Source organism: Maylandia zebra, linkage group LG18 (assembly GCF_041146795.1).
Source record: "Maylandia zebra isolate NMK-2024a linkage group LG18, Mzebra_GT3a, whole genome shotgun sequence".
In the NCBI taxonomy this organism is placed as follows: Eukaryota; Metazoa; Chordata; class Actinopteri; order Cichliformes; family Cichlidae; genus Maylandia; species Maylandia zebra.
This window is the reverse complement of record NC_135184.1, coordinates 14,253,433-14,271,866: the sequence shown is the minus strand read 5'-3', so window position 1 is coordinate 14,271,866 and position 18,434 is coordinate 14,253,433. Positions and strand designations below refer to the sequence as shown.

The window sequence follows — 18,434 nt, the reverse complement described above, 5'->3', positions numbered from 1 at the left end:
TGTATGAAAAACAAATAACCAAAAAACAAATAACCAAAAAAACAAAAACAAAAACAAAAAAAAACTGGTTGCTGAATGTCCTTAATTTAACCAGTTTAACCACTAATACAACATCTTGAGTTTTCATAATCATGTTAGAGTTAATATATTATTACATATAACTGCAAGTTGTTTATTTCTGTATTTCTAACATTTATCATTATTAAATATGATTTAATAGTTAAATAAAAGAAACAGCTGCATGAAAATCAAAGATTAATTAAAACAGGGTCGAGCCAGCAGGTCTTTGTACCTTTCTCTGTGTTTCGTTGCAGGTGGTTTGGTGGGTGGATCCCAACTGATTTCTGCCCTCCTGTGAAGCTGCGTTTCTGGGCTTTCTGTCATACACCTGCAGGCAGTCTGCTCATTGAAAGCTGCGTAGCCTGTTTTAGACTTTCTGCTAGTGGTGTGTGATATTTGTGCAAGTTTTGATGTGATACCAAGTAAATACGGGGCCAGTATACTAATACTTTTAACTTATAAAAGCAGCTTATGAAGGGGAGAGTGGTGCGTCATTATCTACAAGATTAACACATTTTAAAAACCACTAAAAAAAAAAATCACTGTGATTTTTACTTTTCATGATAATGAATGAACACAAGACCACGCCTTATAACTATCCTTGTGTTTTTGGGAGACCTGGAATGTCTTTAGACTTTTTCTGTATGCTGGTGGTCTGGGTCTGTCTGAGGGATTTACTTCCTCCTGTCTTCGTTTCTTTTGCTGCTCATTCTGTGTGAAAGCTCTTTTTATTTATACTAGTTTGTCACAGTACAGGATTTGTGTTCGCAGTGTTTTTATTTGCAGTTGTGAAGTACTTCTACACAATGCTGCGCTTTCTCACTCACTACAGCTCTGTGCGATTGAGTCACCTGACCACAAGACAACTAAACATAGTGGAGCAGGGAAGAAGGGGTGGCGCAAAGTTAGGCAGGATGAGAGGAGTGGTGTTTGCACAGACACGTCAACTTTCTGATGACTGGGAGCAACGCACTAAAGGTAAAGGAGCAAAACAAAGTATCGATCCTATCATGCTAGCATTGATACCAGCAGTGGTATTGATACTACCAATAATCAAATTGATTTAATAAATGTAAAAATGAGCATGCACCAGCATTTTGGATACTGGATTTAATAAACTGGTCTTTATTATCAATGCTGCAGCAGGATGTAAAATGCAAATTGGGACAGCTTACGCTGAGAGGTACAATCAAGTAGCTGGGATAATGTACAGGAACATCTGAGTTGCATATGGACTTGAAGTCCCTAAGTCCCAATGGGAGACACCAACAAAGGTGGTTGAGAACAACAGGGCTAATGTCCTGTGGGACTTCCAGTTTCAGACAGACAAGCAGCAGCTGGCCAAGCAACCACCACAGTGGTGGCTGACAAGGAAGCGAAGACTGAGGTTGTGATAGATGTGGCAATCCCAGTGGACAACAACATCAGAAAGAAGGAGCATGAGAAAATAGAGATGTACAAGGGACTGTAGCAACAGCGGGATGTGGAAGGTAAAGTCCAAAGTGGTCCCAGTGGTAAAGGAAGCATTAGAAGCTATAAATCTGAAATTGGAAGACTGGCTCCAGCAGATTTCAGCACAACATCAGAGGTGTTTGTCCAGAAGATTGCAGACATAGGAACACCTAAGATACTGCTCAACACCCTCAAACTATCAGGCCTCTGGAAGAGAGCCAAAGCTTAAGATTCACATGCATACTATCCCTTCTAAGGGGTGGTTATTTATTTATTTTTTTCATTTTTATATGGGAGGGTAACAATTACCGGAAAGTGTAACTTAGGATAAAGAGCGTGAAGTTTTAGTTTAATAACAGTGACGTGTATGCTGTGTTTCATCAAGTTATTTTCAGGTTTTGCAGTTCATATGATTGGGACCTTTTATTGTTATTCTGTTGTAGCAATTTTAAAATACATTGACCTACTGAATATGCTGTACATATTATTAGAAGTATATTTTAGGTTATCATTGTCAGTTTTTTGAAGGTTTGCTGTATCTTTCCAGTTTTCAGCTGAAAATAACTGCTTTCCAACAAGTTTTGGGTACTGTCCTCATAATCACATTTTAATATCATCAGCAATATTCATGTGTTTTGCAAAAGAGAAAAAACTGCAACTCTGAATTACTGTGAATAAAAAGAGGAACTGTAAGTTAACACAAGAACTTCACAACTTTTCCAGCACAATGCAACTGACCACAAGGCATGACAGCTGATGATTTGGGTAAGTGATTTCTCTATCCCTGTTGCTTACATAAGGTGAAAACTAAAACTCAACAGTTTGTGTCATTTTATTGGAAAAAGAAGGGGTAATGTACATACATTTTATAAATCTAGTTTTGTGTTTATGTTTTTTCTAGAAAACAGACAATGACAAACAACTTCACAATGAGTGACCATGGACTGAGTGATGTTGCATTTCTTTGTGAGACTGACTTTCCAACTTTTACTGGCCCTTTCTTCATCTTGATCTTCATCATCAGCGTCATAGGCAACAGCCTCCTCTTATGTGTTCTCTTCATCTACGAGAAACTGAAAAGTATCACAAATATTTTCATCCTGAACCTGGTCTGCTCTGATTTGATCTTCACCATCACACTTCCATTCTGGGCCGTTGATCATTTACACCACTGGGTCTTTGGGGACTTTGCCTGCAAATTTCTGACTGCTGCATTCTTTGTTGGTCTGTACAGCAGTGTCATTCTACTGACTGCCATGACAGTGGATCGTTTCATTCTCGTGGTGCTGCACAACTGGCCGAGCAAACAAGTTAAAAGGAAGAGGTGTGGAGTTGGTGTCTGTATAGCTGCCTGGGTCATCAGCATCTCGGCATCCCTGAGCGATGCTATGATAGTAAAAGTAGTAGACTGGGAAAATGTTACCTATTGCGGGCCTGAATTTGATGACAAGCTTGGACGTTATCTCCAAGTATCACTGCTATTCTTCCTCCCATATGCCATCATTATTTTCTGCTATTCTGCCATCCTAATGAAAGTTTTACAAGCTTTAAACAGAAAGAAGAACAGAACTGTAGTTGTGCTGTTGTGTATTGTTGCAGCCTTTTTCTTTTGCTGGGGGCCATACCATATTGTGCTTTTAATTAAATCTCTTTATAAACCGATAGGTTGTAAGGCACAGGAACAGTTAGCAGTTGCCTACCATATTTGTGAAATGCTTGCCTATTCTCACTGCTGTATGAACCCTCTGCTATGTATGCTCTCACAGAAGATGCGAAAGCATCTGTTGAATCTTTTATGCTGTAAAAAACTGTGCAGGAAGAAAAGAGAGGAAGACACTGGCCAGAACACTTCTGTTACTCGTAATGTAGCTTTTACAACTGTGAGTTCTGCTGTTCAGTTGGAACTGCATCCATTAAACATACACAGTTGAAATTAAACACCAATTGAGTCTGTAACTATTTTTATTTGATTTGACATCTTTTATATATTCACCTGAAATTATTTTTTAATGTGTAAAGTCAAAGATTTATGTGTGTAAAGATGTGTATTTCACCGCTTTAATCAGCTGTGCCTGTAAAAAAGAAAATGTTGCTTATGGTATGCCAGGATAGACTGGGTTGGAAAAGAAATGCACTGACAGCAGATTTTTGTGATTGCTGATAGAGTCAGACTGGTCAAGTATGAGTGCAATAACACAACCATGGAGAGACTCATTGAGCAGTACCTAAAGTCACATGGAGTGCAAGCACACGGTAAGCTCTCCGTGGCATTTTATCTCTTTTGAGTAAGGTGACAACATAGTAATGGGAAATGATTTATGTAATAATTAAAATCTAAAAGGTTTCAAAGAGAAATATAGGAAAATGTTTTTGAAAAAATGACTCTGGATCTTATATGGGTGTGAAATTAAAGTGAACTCTTTTTACTATTTCATTACAAAGGCAAAAAGAAAGGTCTCGCATTATGAACTGAATAATTAACATGGGCTTGGTTGTTACTGCAATAACTAGTGGGTATTTAAGACTTTCATTTTCAGATCATTTGATTTACTTTTGTGTGTGTCAGTAGAATTCGGGTGAAGGCACACTGACTTTGTTGGTCAGACCTGGACACCTGGAGTTCTGTAGCTGTCACGGTTTTGTTTATTTATCCGCTGCCTTGGTCTCAGTTTGAGATCTTGTTGCTGATTGTTGGTACTCCTGCTTTTGTATTTCTCTCTGTATGAGAAGAGGCTGACTCTCAGTTGATGATTTAAATTATATGCACGAACTGATCAACAGCTTATTGACTTCTCTCTTTGTTTGTCTAATATGTTAACATGCTCTGATTTCAAATTTCAGTTTGAGAAATTCAGTCTTCTTTTAAATCTAGTTTCACTTGGGAATTACCTGCGAACATGGTGTCAGTCTTTTTGCATCCATTCTTAATAGTCAACTCTGACTTCTGTATTGCATATCTGGACCACTCTAAGTTAATTGATATGATGTGCTTTGTTTGGTATCTTTCATGTAGTTTTTTGTAGTTATCTATTCTTGCTATAAAACCGTGCAGTTTTACAACGGAAAACTTTCGATGTTGATCTACTACACTGGGCATACCATCAGAGATATCATAAATCTGTCACTTTGATGATATCATGGATCCATTTCATTTTATCAGCAGGAAATACTTTCTTACCAACACAATGGTTGGTATTGTGCTTTTACATAAAAATTATGTAGTCAGCATTTTCATGCTTTACAAAAAACAATCATACATCTATGTTTATGTGTGTTCTGATCTGTGCAGCATGTTTGTGCACCGTTATATGTCCCTGATAAGTATGAGAAAAAAATATTCAAACATTTGTGTTCCAAACAGTCAGTTTGTGTCATGGTCCGCGGCCCGGTGTCTGAGGAGCAGATGGGATGCCCACGACTACGGGTGTGGCTGTCGTCTCCACACCTGCATCCCATTCCAGGCGATCATCAGGAGGACTATTTAACCCCTCTCAGCTGGCTGCTCCACGCCAGTCCGTTAGTCACCATTCAGCGGTTATCGCTCGGTGTGTTTGAGCCTACATCTGCCTGTCCTCCTGCCCGCCTGGAGTTCGAATAAACCACCGGTCATCATCTCCTCCGTCTCCCTGGAGCTCTCCCGCAGACCCTCACCCCTCTCTCTGGTTCCCACGGCCCAGCCCTGATCGTAAGATAAATAACTCTACCCCGTGTATGCTGTTATCTCCCCGCTCCCCAGTAACTCTCTTGCCTTTTCTGTTGCAGCCTCCCACGGTCCTGATCATGGCGTTCCCGAGTTGTTTGTCTCCCGGTCCCTTTGTTTTAACATTAACTCAGCGTGTTTTCCTTTGACCATTCCGGGACACCCTTAGTTCAGAAATAAAGTTTATTTTGCGTGCATCTCTGCGTATTGTGTTTGCTTCTGGGTCCAGCTTGTGTGCTTGAACTATGGTTCTTGACAGTTTGAGTTTCATTTTCAACTTTCAGTTTCACTATGAGAAAAGGATTGCATATGGATTCTTTTTCTTAAAAAAATGTGACCTTTGGTAAGGAGGCATCTTTGACTTAATTTGAAACAAAAAGAGGAACACCGATTTGTTTAAGTACATTACAGCTTTGTCAGCACAGCTCAATTCAACAGAAGACTTGACAAGAGATGCTTGAAGTAAATTGTTGTGTTTGCTCCTCTAATTTTGTACTTTACTAGAATGCATGGTTTGTGTAACATGAAAAAACTAAAACTAAAAGCAACAGTTTGTGTCATTTTAGAGAAAAAAATTTAGCTTTGTGTTTATGTTTTCTAGAAAATTAACAATGGCAAACAACTTCACAATCAATGAGGCTGCCTATCTTTGTGAGACTGACTTTCCAATTTCAACTGGGACACTCTTCATCATCAGTCTCATAGGCAACGGTCTCCTCTTATGCGTTCTCTTCATCTACGAGAAACTGACAAGCGTCACAACTATTTTCATCCTGAACCTGACCTGCTCCGATTTGATCTTCACCATCACACTTCCATTTTGGGCCGTTGATCATTTACACCACTGGGTCTTTGGGGAATTTGTCTGCAAATTTCTGACTGCCGCATTCTTTGTTGGGCTGTACAGCAGTGTCATTCTACTGACTGCCATGACAGTGGATCGTTTCATTCTCGTGGTGCTGCACAAGTGGCCGAGCAACCATGCTAGAAAGAAGTATGCAGTCGGTGCTTGTATATCTGCCTGGGTCATCAGCATCTCAGCATCCCTGAGTGAAGCCATAAAAGTAAAGGTGGTAAACTGGTATGATTTTAACTATTGTGAGGATGGATCTGATGAACAGCTTGGACGTTATCTCCAAGTATCACTCCTATTCTTCCTCCCATTATTATTTTTTGCTATTCTTCAATCCTCAAGACAGTTTTACAAGGTTTAAAGAAAAAGAAGCACAGGGCTGTAGCTTTGCTGTTGTGTATTGTTGCAGCTTTCTTCATTTGCTGGGGGCCATACCATATTAAGCTTTTAATCAAGTCTCTCAATACAAACAAAGATTGTAAGGTACTGAAACGGTTAGCAGTTGCCTACCATATCTGTGAAATGCTTGCCTATTCTCACTGCTGTATGAACTCGCTGCTGTATATGATCTCACAGGATTCGCAAAAGCATCTGTTTAATCTTTTGTGCTGTGAAAAACTGTGCAGGAAGAACAGAAAGAAAGACACCAGTCAGAAGACTTTTGTTATTCAGAATGTAGCTTTCACAGCAGAGAGCTCTGTTGTTAAGAGTAACTGAACACTGGTCCATTAAGCAGGCACAAATGAACTGTTGGTTCAGTGTGTAAATACTTTTATTTGAATTTACATCTTTTATATATTCTCTTGAAACAATATACATCTATTTTTCAGGTGTTTAATGTGCCAACTAAAGGATGTATGTGTGTAAAAATGTGTATTTTATGCTGCACCATCACTTTCTGTTTCTTCTTTTTAAAATGTTGCTTAAATCCAGTGAATCTGTTTTGTCTTTTCTGCTGTCTCATGGGAAAATGTGTCTTTTCTGTGGCATGTGAAGATTATTCCATTAACACCCATTTTTTGGCATCCCAGGTAGAGTCAAACTAGTGTGATATGCAATACAATGAGCAGTACTTTGAGTGACATAGGGTAGGTGCTTAATAGACAAATTTATGTAATGCAGATGTGCAGATATATCATTTAAGAAAGAAAATGTCGATGTTATGCAAGCAACAATGTTTGCTGTGACCCTTTGTTTCTTTGACTCTCAGCGACCCCTGTAGGCTCACTTAATGTAATTAAAGATCTCTGTCATATTATTGCTTCGCCATTTAAAGTGGTCCTTTAAATTAAAATCGAATTCTATATACTTGTTTTGAGAAGAAATGCCCAGAAAGTAATAGTCCTCCCAAAAGTGGAGTCACCACTCCACCTGAAGGGAGGGGAAATCATTGATCATTTAACATTAATCACAGTGTAAGATACAAAACAGAGCAGTGGCAAAGTACTGACATTATTTATTTAAGTAGAAGTACAGACACCTGCGTTAAAAAAAATAGTCCAGTAAAAGTTACAGTACTGAGCCAACTTCTTTATTTAGGTAAAAATAGAAATTAAAGGATCTGAAATCTATTAAAAGTAAGATAAATGTAAAAAGTAGCTCCGTGAAGCAACTTTGCAAAAGTAACTGAACCTTTGCAATATTAATATTGATATTTCTGTTCTTTACATCCTGGCTTCTTTCCCATGCTGTCAATCTCAATATTGACATGTCTGATTTCTTTGAGTTTCTTTTCATGTAACCCACCTCCTCCCCATCTCCACCTCAGGCACCTCGGCCAAAGCTCTATTCAAGCCTCAGTCTTCATCTTCACCACCACCTCCAGCGTCTAGATTCTGGGGGGTTTATCAGAGTCTTATCGCGAATTACATTCATTTCTTTGTCACAATAAATCATGTTCAATTCCTCCAAGTGATCTCTCCTTATAGAAATGATAATAAAATAATATTAGTACACGAGAGTACCACATGGAAGCTCTTGTCAGACATCATAGCGACTAAGATGAATAGGCATGGCTCACTAATAATAATAATAATAATAATAATAATAATAATAATAATAATAATACATTTTATTTGAGGGCGCCTTTCAAAAACCCAAGGTCACCTTACAGAAGAACAAAATGAATAAAAGGAGCAATAGTCATAAAATACATAAAATAAATTAAAATTGCAAAACAGAACTTGACAACAGATAAAATCAGCACTAAACCGAATAAGCCAGTTTGAACAGATGTGTTTTTAACTGTGACTTAAATACGGGAAGAGAGTCTATATTTCTTATGGCTGGAGGAAGAGCGTTCCAGAGCCGAGGAACAGAGCGACTGAAGGCTCTGTTCCCCATAGTGATAAGACGTACGGACGGGACAGTAAGATGAATAGCAGATGAGGATCTGAGAGGGCGGGAAACAGTGGTGATATGAAGCAGGTCACACAAATAGGAAGGAGCAGATTTATGGATACACTTGTATGTGAGAAGTTTGATTTTAAAGTTTATCCTGGCTTCTGGGCAACCAGTGAAGCTGCTAAAGAACTAGGGCAGGGTTTAGCAACCTTTAACACCGAAAGAGCCATTTGGACCCGGTTTCCATGCAAAAGAAAACACTGGGAGCCGCAAATACTTTTTGACATCTAAAATGAAGATAACACTGTATATATTGGTGTGTTGCTTATGAAATCCTTGAAGTGCTACAGAGAAAATAAAATTTTATTTATGTAATTAACACATTTTAAACTCTTAAAGAAATATAACAAAAGGAAAGACACCCAGCTGAACTAAAATGATCCATGTAGCAAACAAAAACTGTTATGTCGCCTTTGGGCTTTTGGAGCCTTGACCTGACTTTTAAAAAATAACTGGAAAAAAAAGCACTATGCTGCTAAAAAATGAAAAATAGATATTTGCAAAATTCTGCCTAAATATGTATTTTACCTGGTTAATGTTTGTGGCGGGGCGTGGTCTGCAGCGCCGCTGCAGGGGAGGCGGACGCACCTGAGCGGCACCCGCAATCACGCCTTGCCGCCTTTACGTCTGTGCTATCTATGCTGTTGTGTGTGTGTGACGCTTATTTTGAGCGATGAAAAAAAAAAAAAATAGAATAGAATTCTATTTTTATATTTCAATATCACAATAATCTTCCAATTTAGAACTACAAGTTAAAAAACAACTTACATACACTTCAGCTAAATACTTCTAATTTATTTTCCCAAACCACACGGAGCCGCACTATAAGGACTAAAGAGCCGACTCCTGAACTAGGGTAATATAAGCTCTTCAGTGGGGCACAGAAAGAAATTGGCAAGAGCACCAGAGGCGCAAAACACCAGCTACTGGTAGACAGAGCAGTTGCCCGACATTGCAAGACTATAGGCTGACCAACCTGTGAAATGCCTAGAACTATACAAAATCAACAGGACCCTAAGAGCCTTTATCAGGAACTCGATGGGAATGTGGTGTATAAGACTACAAGCCCAAGTCGCAATCAAGTGCGGGCTCTGCCTCAGTGAGATCACTGACAAGACTGGCTATGGATGACATCAAGCTGTATGTCAAGAGTGAATGAGACATCGATTCACTGATCCACACCAGGATATACAGCAATGACATCGGACTGCAGATGAAAAATGAGAAATTCTACTTAAACACAGTACTTTGTTACTGCTCTGTAATATATTATCACAAAGCAGACACAGATGGAGGTTCAGAGAAAGAGTGTGATGTAAAAGAGTGTGATTAGGCTCAAACAAAGATACCCTAATTACTTTAGCCTATGTTGTAAAGAAAAAAAAGACTTCCCAAATCTGCCTATGAGGGTAATTTTAACGTTCCACCTCTCATGTGTAACAGACAACATATTTTTTAAGCTTCATTTACTCACATGCCTACATTAACAATATACTCCTAAAATGATGCTGCATGGCACACATTAAAGACTTTATATTTAAAGGCATACTTGAGTTATTGTATGTGTGACAGTTTACTTACTATGCAGATCTATGATTAAACTCTACGACTGGTGAGCTCCCACTGATCAAGAGGAGGTCATGGTGTAGATGCTGTCAGGCAATTCTTCATATCAAACGTCTAAATATTAAAACGTGTAAATATCAAATCTTTACACGTTGTCAAGAATATACACAAAAATGTGAGTTAATTATTTTCCAATTTTTCCTGCTGGTTTAATCATCTCCACTGCCTGTGTCAGAGCTAGGATCACATTCATACACATTGTAACTTGCAAGTAGATGTTAAAAAGTATGTATCCTTCTGGGGCAGAAAAAAAAATTAAATAAGCAAAATAAAACAGGAAAAATATCATTAACATTCATAAATAATGATGTAAGTTAAACAGAAGCATCAAACAAGTCTTCATTTGAGCCAAGATATGGTGAGCTTTGGTAATGTTTTGTGTAAACCACAAGCATCATTGCTGCAAACGTATGTTACGTTAATGGTAAGATAACCACTGTGAGGAAATATATTGGTGTCACATCTGACTGAATGTGAAACGCAATAGTAATGTTAAGTTAACGTTAAGTTAAAAACTAAGAGAGAATATAAAGTCTACACAGCAGAATAAAGTTCCTAAGAAGCCTTTATAATATAATGCAACATATTGCATTAGGTAGAAAAGTCAGTGCACATCTTGTTTCTTATTCACCTGATTTTTGTAGCTGTCACAGGTTTGAGTCTGTTTTTTTCTCTCTGCTGCCTCTGTCTGAATTTAAAACATTGCTGCTTATTGTATTTGTGCTTTTTTTGGAGCTTGTGTTGCAGATGTTTACTGTTTTGTTTATAGCTCATAGTTATAAGCCCTCTGTATAGGTCACCTCCTCCCTGTTTCAGAAGAAGCTATCAAATTTCTATGTAATGTAAACTTGGAACGTGGAAATTTTACATTACTGCATCTTATTGCCTTCGAGCACTTTCAAACAAACTCAGTGATGGTGCATGAAAACCAGCTAAATTGTTTATAGTAAGTCTGGGTGGTTAGTTACCACACTCTTTGTAGGTTTGCTTTCATTCTGTACAAAACTGAAAAGCATTTCGATCATTTTTGCTTTGCATATTTTTTTGAGTGATTGTTTTTGACATTTGACATTTTTTTTTTGTATTTTTCGTAAAATTTTGTTTTGTATATTTTGCATATAAACTGGACAGTTGACTTTTGTATACTTTCAGCTCAAGCGGAAGGTAATTTGTGTAGTTGCAATATTAATTAATAAGTGAGATATACTGTAAATATGATTAATTACAGTATAAGCCCATTTGACTGTTTTCTTAGTTTTGATGATATATCAACATATTTTCTCTTTGTCCCATTTCAAGGTCTAAAGTGGTGTTGGCTGGTTAACTTTGATGGTGAGCTCTACTAATTTGCTTGCTGTGGTTATTCTTGTGGGTAAAAATGAGATTTAGATGTGAATTTTAGATGTGAAGTTAATTTCTTGAACATTCTTCCTCTTGGTAGTCACAACTCTGAGTTCATGCTTTAAATAATATGTATGGACTGATTAACCTCTGTTTTATTTCTTTTTTAGAACAAATTTTAAAACAAAAGCTGCTCACTGACCTATAAAACACATCAACACCAAAGTAACACAAACACTATTATTGGAAAAAGATGTTTGTTGTTTAATTTTCATGAATCTTTTTTTATGTCATGCTTTATTGGCTGATATGAATTCCCTCCAAAAATAAGAGATTTTGTAGAATTTGTAGGTAGAAAATAGATGTGATATCATTAATACATTTTATAAAAAACCTTTCCATACTTACATGAATATTTAAAGTGAAAAGAAACAAGATGGAGACATATTTCTGGGATCATAGAGGATTTAGAAGAATTTGAATAAATCTCAGAGCAAAATGTAAAATCAGCTTTCTCTGCACTGGGATGGAGACAGAAATCTTAACTTCAGCAAATGAATCTAAAATTTTAATTAGTGGCTAAATATCACTAGCGTAATGTGATGAAACAAAAATATGTGAATGTAGTCAGAGTAAAACAGCATGATAGATTAACATCTAATGAAGCTGAAGTTGTCATAATATCATGTCTTACTGTGTAATTTGACGTACTTGATTTTTTGACTAACAAAGCCTTTTTTTTTAAATTTGGATTTTGTTTTTGTGCAAGAAGAAAGTGGATACAATGGACTCAACTTTATACAACTATGATGATTACTATGACTTTACCTGGGACTATGATTATGACAACTATGAACTCTGTAACAAAACAAGTGTCATCCAATTTGGAGCAATCTTCACTCTGGTGTTTTTCTCCATTGTGGTGATTCTCAGCATCTTTGCCAACATCTTGGTCCTCGTGGTGCTGGTCAAGTTTGAGAATTTGAAATCCCTCACCAACACCTTCATCCTGAATCTGGCTGTATCAGATCTCTTCTTCACAGCTTCTCTGCCCTTCTGGGCCTACTACAACATGCACGGATGGACCTTAGGGGAGCATGCATGCAAAATAGTGAACTTTATCTTCTGCCTTGGATTCTACAGCAGCGGTATCCTCCTCATCCTGATGACTGCTCACTGTTATGAATCCAATCTAAAGTGTCACGGCGGGGTGCGCCGATGTGTGTGGAAACAGGACCCAAAAGCAGATGAGGACAAGGAGTAGTAAGGTCTTAACAGAAAGGTGAGGCTTTATTAAAATGACGGCAGGGTTAAACCAGGAAACCAAAACGAACTGGCAAAACACTAAGAAACAAAACACTAAAGGTACTAAGACCAAAAACTAGTGATGGCCCGCTTGAAGCTGACGCTCCGGAGCGTGTGTCGAAAAAAACAACACACTGGTTCAGAAGCACTGTGTCGAGGCTTGCTTCGTTTGGCAAAAGTCACGTGACCAGTGACGTCCGAAGCTTCATTACGCACGTAACTGCTTCGGTACCTGATTCAAACAGATATAAGGAAGTGAATCATCCACGGGATTCGTGGAGTGTGTTGATGGTGACAGATAGCGACGAGGTGATCATTCCACTGACAGATATGGAGCCAGCGAGGAAGAGAGGACGTTATGGCGTGTGGGAATATTTTGAGTTGATTTTGCTCAATTCATTTTATCTGCCGAAGTGAAAAACTTGAAATGTCCAAAATCATGTTTTCATAATGTAAATATCATTACAGCATATGACTTTAGGAACACTTCCATGTGAATTAAAGCTAATGAAGACTACAAAAATGTATTTGACACTATACGTACATTACATTGCTACACAGTTTAGAAAATCATTTTGTTTATTGTTTTTAGGTGATAGTCTGCAGGACCCAGGAATACCTGCATATCTACCAACTTGCAGTGTAGTTCCTGCACTCCACAGCCTCTTCTGTTCCATGCAAGTGGATTTTCTCCAGGGCAGGAGAAACTATTTCTAAGAAAAGAAACAGACTCAGCCAGCGCACAGTAACACTAATCCTCTTTTTAAATGTAAATAACAAAAGGGCTACCTTACATTGATCATGTTTTTACTTTGCAAGTTCTTGATTAGGGGTGGGTTTTGATTATCGCTTTTCTGATTACAATCCATGCTAAATTGAATAAAGTGATATTGATTCATTAAAATCCCGTGTCGATTTGTAAATTAACGTTATTATGCCTGAAACGCCAGCATCTCAGGTTAAACCTCACAACATGTCGTCAAACACCATGCAGCTAAAACAGTAACTGGGAGCAGGTTTACGGATTCTGCATACAAACGTGAACACAGAGCGCGGACCCGACGCGTCAGAGTCAGATTTTGATGTGTCGTCGGGTCCGCGCTGTGTTTGCCTCTTTTTTTTTCGCTGGCTTCTGCAGCTGCAGGTTTCATAACTCTCTGTTTACATCTCTAATTAAGTCTCACATGTGTCAGCTTTCTTTTAATAGATACGAAATTATGGATATATACTGTTAAATGATCAGACTTGTAATATTTCTGACTGAGGCAAAACTTTCCAGATTCCAATCAAATTGAATCGGATCCTGTATCGAATCAAAATGATTCTACAAATCAGTGACGATGCAGCCGTACTCAGCTTCCTAAGCATTTTCCCTTTCCAGTTCACAATCAATCCCACCCCTAGGTCAAAAATATGTATAGGACAATTGGCCTAATCTAATATTTTGTATGAACCTGTCCAGCTGTCCAGTGATTAAACGACAAGTAGATGGAGGCAGGACTTCACAGCAGGGGCATACTCCATAATGTGCTGTGCATTATCATATGTATATTATATATATTGCTCACTTATTGTATTTACCAACATCAAGGAGTTATGAGCAAAGAAAGGCCACACCATAGTGCATGTTTAAATAGGGAAAGTTTATTGATCAAAATGTATTACGCAGATACGAATTACATTTTTTTCAGCCCCCCAATCGAGAAAACAAAACCAATTACATGTTCAAAGCAACGGAACGGTGGTCCAATATCAGAGAGAACTCCACTCTTGAGTGAGCAGTGATAATTGAGCAGTCCGTTTTATTTTGCAGATTCAAGCTGCTCTTCAAAATTTTCACCACCAGATGTCACCGGAGAGGACTGTGTTGAAAAGCTTCGAGTAATGAACCGTTTTTCAATACAAGCTTCAGTGCTTCGGAAAGCTTCATTTGGCCATCACTACCAAAAACTATAACTATGACTGAGGTGGAAATAAACAGGCTAAGACTATGACTAACGTGGAAATACAGCCGAAGACTAGACCTATGACTGAGGTGAGGTAAACAGACGACCCGACAATGACATGCAGAAAACAGAGGGCTTAAATACATACATGAGGTGATCAGGGGAAGTGGAGACACATGGGGGAAACAGCTGACTGACATAAACCTAAATGACAGGACCAGGAGGAGGAAAGCTAAATGCAATGAACAAAGAACACATGACACTGTCAGAATAAAACAGGAAATACTAAAACTAGACATGACAACACAACTAAACAGACCTAATACGTGAAGAATAATACAAGAACCCAAAACATAGAAAACCAAGGGAACAATAATAAATAACAGCTTAAACTAAAGCTAGATAGGAAATGACACAAAAACTAATCACATATCAAAATGAGAAAAATACAAACATGAACTCAGAGCGCTGGGTCAGAGACCCAGCCTGTGACATAAAGCCTCTGTCTGACATTATTTCTGCCACAGGTTTTTACAGTATTGTAGCATCTGTGATCATTTGGGCAGCTCTCTCTGTCCTGGTCGTTGGGTCCTTGGACAAGACACTTTACCATATTGCCTACTGGTGCTGGCCAGAGGGGCCGATGGCGCGATATGGCAGCCTCGCTTCTGTCAGTCTGCCCCAGGGCAGCTACAACTGTAGCTTGCCTGCACCAGTGTGTGAATGTGAGAGTGAATGAATAGTGGAATTGTAAAGTGTAAAGTGCTTTGGGTGCCTAGAAAAGCGCTATATAAATAATAAATTATTATTATTATTAGTTAGCGTTCTGCTATCTAGTCTAGCTTTCGCTGCCAGCAAAGTTTCAGAGTCAAAGTACTGTGTATATGCAGATTCTTTTGGGAGCTTGTGGGGAATCTACCAGCGAAACATCCTCTTTCTAATTACCTCAGTGGTATTCATGTTTTGCTACACTCATATCATGTGCAGGTTGCTTCATCCTGATGAACAAAAAAGAAGAAACAAACATGGAAACTAATTTTTATTCTCATGGTTGTTTTCCTTGTTGGATGGTTACCTTACAATGTAGTGATATTTCTGCAGTCCTTTTCCTACTGGCCCAGAGAAAGTGACTCATTAGGGGAAGATTGTCAATATAGCAAAAACCTGGATTATGCACTTGAGATTACTCGACTTTTTGCATTTTCGCAATGCTGCCTTAATCCCGTGTTTTATGTGTTTGTGGGGGTTAAAGTCAAAAGCCACCTAAAAAATCTGATAAAGATTTCAGGCCCCCCAAAAAACAACAACAACAGCTTTCGCAGTAGGCAAAATCAGCTCACAGTGACATCATTGACAAATGCTGAAGAGCTATCAGTGGTGCCTTAATGTCGGGAAATCCAGAAGAAAGACATCTTATTCATTAACATGGGCAGTTCTCAAAATTTCTAACGTAAATTCATGATTCTTAAAAAAAGAATATCTTTATCTTTATTGTGACTTTGCAACATGTACATTACAAATCTGCTTCACTTAGGAATTAACTGCCAACATGTTATTCCAAAATTACTGTTCCCACTGGTAGTGTTGCTGTGAAGTGTGTCATGCAGATTGTAAGATCTGAGAGAATTCAGGCTGGTGTGGTCAGAGTGACGTCCTACCAGGTACTGCAGAGGGGTAACTGAAACAAGAAGAATACAGTGGGTGAGGATGTGTAACATGTTGTATTACATAAAGTTTTTTCAATGTAGTTACCTGTGATTATCTAATCCTTAATTCTAATTCAAAGAGCCTTTCAGTGCTGTTAATGTAGTAGTTTTGATAGCATGTTGATCTACTGACTATGCCATACATAACAACACACAAATAAATGAATAACAAAAAATCTTATATTCATATTATATTTTATATACTTGCAAAAAATTTTTGTGTAAAATTATGTCAAAAATATTAAAAGACAAAATGTTTTATGGGGTTTTATTTATTTATTTTTTCAAGATGTGGTTTATGTTAAGGGCGGTATCTCTGATTTCGTGTGAAATGAGGAAAGGAACTATTACTTATCTCAAGACTATCACAGCTTTCACATCATAGTGCAAGTCAGCAACGTGGCAGTTGACGTTTGCGGTAAGTTGATCAGTACTTGTTTTTATTACAAATGTGCTACATAATTACTTTTTATATTTACCTAAAATACAAAAACTTAAACTAAAATCAACAATTTCTGTTTACAGAAAAGTGTTGAGTTAATGTGTTTAATTACGTTTTTAAAATGTAGGTTTGTGTTTATGTTTTCCAGAAAATTGAAAATGGCAAACTTCACATCCACTTATGATGGAGTGAGCGATCATGCTGCATACATTTGTGATATTAATGTTCCCACCATCACTGGTCCCTTCTTCATCTTGATCTTCATCATCAGTATCACATGCAACAGCCTCCTCTTATGTGTTCTTTTCATCTACGAGAATCTGAAAAATATCACAAATATTTTCATCCTGAACCTGGCCTGCTCCGATTTGATCTTCACCATCACACTTCCATTCTGGGCTGTTCATCACCTACACCACTGGGTCTTTGGGGACTCTAGTTGCAAATTCGTGACTGCTGCATTCTTTGTTGGTTTGTACAGCAGTGTCATTCTGCTGACTGCCATGACAGTGGATCGTTTTATTGCTGTGGTGCTGCACAAGTTGAATAGCAATCATACTAAAAGAAAAAAGTATGCAATCGGTGCCTGTATAGCTGCCTGGGTCATCAGCATCTCAGCATCCCTGCATGATGCAATGAAAGTAGAGGTTGAAAACTTGGATGGTAAAAACTATTGCTACGATAAATCTGATGAACAGCTTGGACGTTATCTCCAAGTGTCACTGCTATTCTTCCTCCCATTTGTCATCATTATTTTTTGCTATTCTGCCATCCTCAAGACAGTTTTGCAAGGTTTAAACAGAAAGAAGCACAAGACTGTAGCTGTGCTGTTGTGTATTGTTGCAGTTTTTTTCATTTGCTGGGGGCCATACCATATTATGCTTTTAATTACTTCTCTTTATAAACCCAACGGTTGTAAGGAACAGTTAGAAGTTGCCTACAGTGTTTGTGAAATGCTTGCCTATTCTCATTGCTGTATGAACCCTCTGCTGTATATGCTCTCACAGAAGTTGCGAAAGCATCTGTTGAATCTCTTGCGCTGTGAAAATGTGGGCAGAAAGAACAGAGAGAGAAGCACCAGCCTCAACCCTTCTGTTACTCAGAATGTATCTTTCAGTGTACAGAGCTCTGCTGTTTAAATTATTTACATTTAATACATATTTAATCTGTAAATACTTTTATAACAAAAAACTGGGTTTATTTATTGTTAAATCTTATTACATCATCCAATGACATTACAACTTTCTTGAATTTAATGTAACAAGTTAAAGATGCATATTTCACTGCTACTTGTGGTATATGTAAAGGTATGCTAGATTTCAAAATATTTCATTGATAGTCATTTTCTGCCATTTCAGCCACCTTTACTTTCTGTTTGAGAGTCACAGCTTTGACTTTAGTCATTGTCTATTGGGTGAAGATCAGATGACTGACTTGACCATTGGAAGATAAATTAAAGGTACTCTTTAATTTGCTCGCAGTATGCTTTGGGTCATTATCTATTTAAACTCCTGTGCGATCAGTTTTGCAGCATTTGGCTCAGTCTCAGAAGAGAGTAAATCCTGTATAATTACATGCATTAATTGTCAGCCTGAACAGA

General features: G+C 37.9%; 2 protein-coding genes and 2 pseudogenes across 3 annotated transcripts; all 4 read left to right on the top strand.

Moving 5' to 3' along the window:
• Nucleotides 1-920: 920 nt before the first annotated feature.
• Nucleotides 921-3,443, top strand: LOC111501337 (chemokine XC receptor 1). Its single transcript, XM_023154655.3, has 3 exons — nt 921-1,038; nt 2,236-2,277; nt 2,414-3,443. Exon 3 carries the CDS (start codon nt 2,424-2,426, stop codon nt 3,441-3,443), a length of 1,020 nt encoding a protein of 339 aa, XP_023010423.3. The 5' UTR covers nt 921-1,038; nt 2,236-2,277; nt 2,414-2,423.
• Nucleotides 3,444-3,662: 219 nt separating this feature from the next.
• LOC101473960 (chemokine XC receptor 1-like) lies at nt 3,663-6,997 on the top strand (annotated as a pseudogene). Its single transcript, XR_013094248.1, has 3 exons — nt 3,663-3,765; nt 4,874-5,197; nt 5,814-6,997. The product of XR_013094248.1 is annotated as a chemokine XC receptor 1-like (transcript).
• A 5,222-nt stretch (nt 6,998-12,219) lies between these two features.
• LOC112431134 (chemokine XC receptor 1-like) lies at nt 12,220-16,072 on the top strand (annotated as a pseudogene).
• Nucleotides 16,073-16,992: 920 nt separating this feature from the next.
• On the top strand, nt 16,993-18,207 carry LOC101474265 (chemokine XC receptor 1-like). Its single transcript, XM_023154656.2, has one exon. The coding sequence runs from the start codon at nt 16,993-16,995 to the stop codon at nt 17,971-17,973; it is 981 nt and encodes a 326-aa protein (XP_023010424.1). The 3' UTR covers nt 17,974-18,207.
• Nucleotides 18,208-18,434: the final 227 nt, after the last annotated feature.

Bases quoted from the DNA above. Each gene is read 5' to 3' on its own strand.
- LOC111501337 (XM_023154655.3), top strand. From the start codon at position 2,424: ATGACAAACAACTTCACAATGAGTGACCATGGACTGAGTGATGTTGCA.
- LOC101474265 (XM_023154656.2), top strand. From the start codon at position 16,993: ATGGCAAACTTCACATCCACTTATGATGGAGTGAGCGATCATGCTGCA.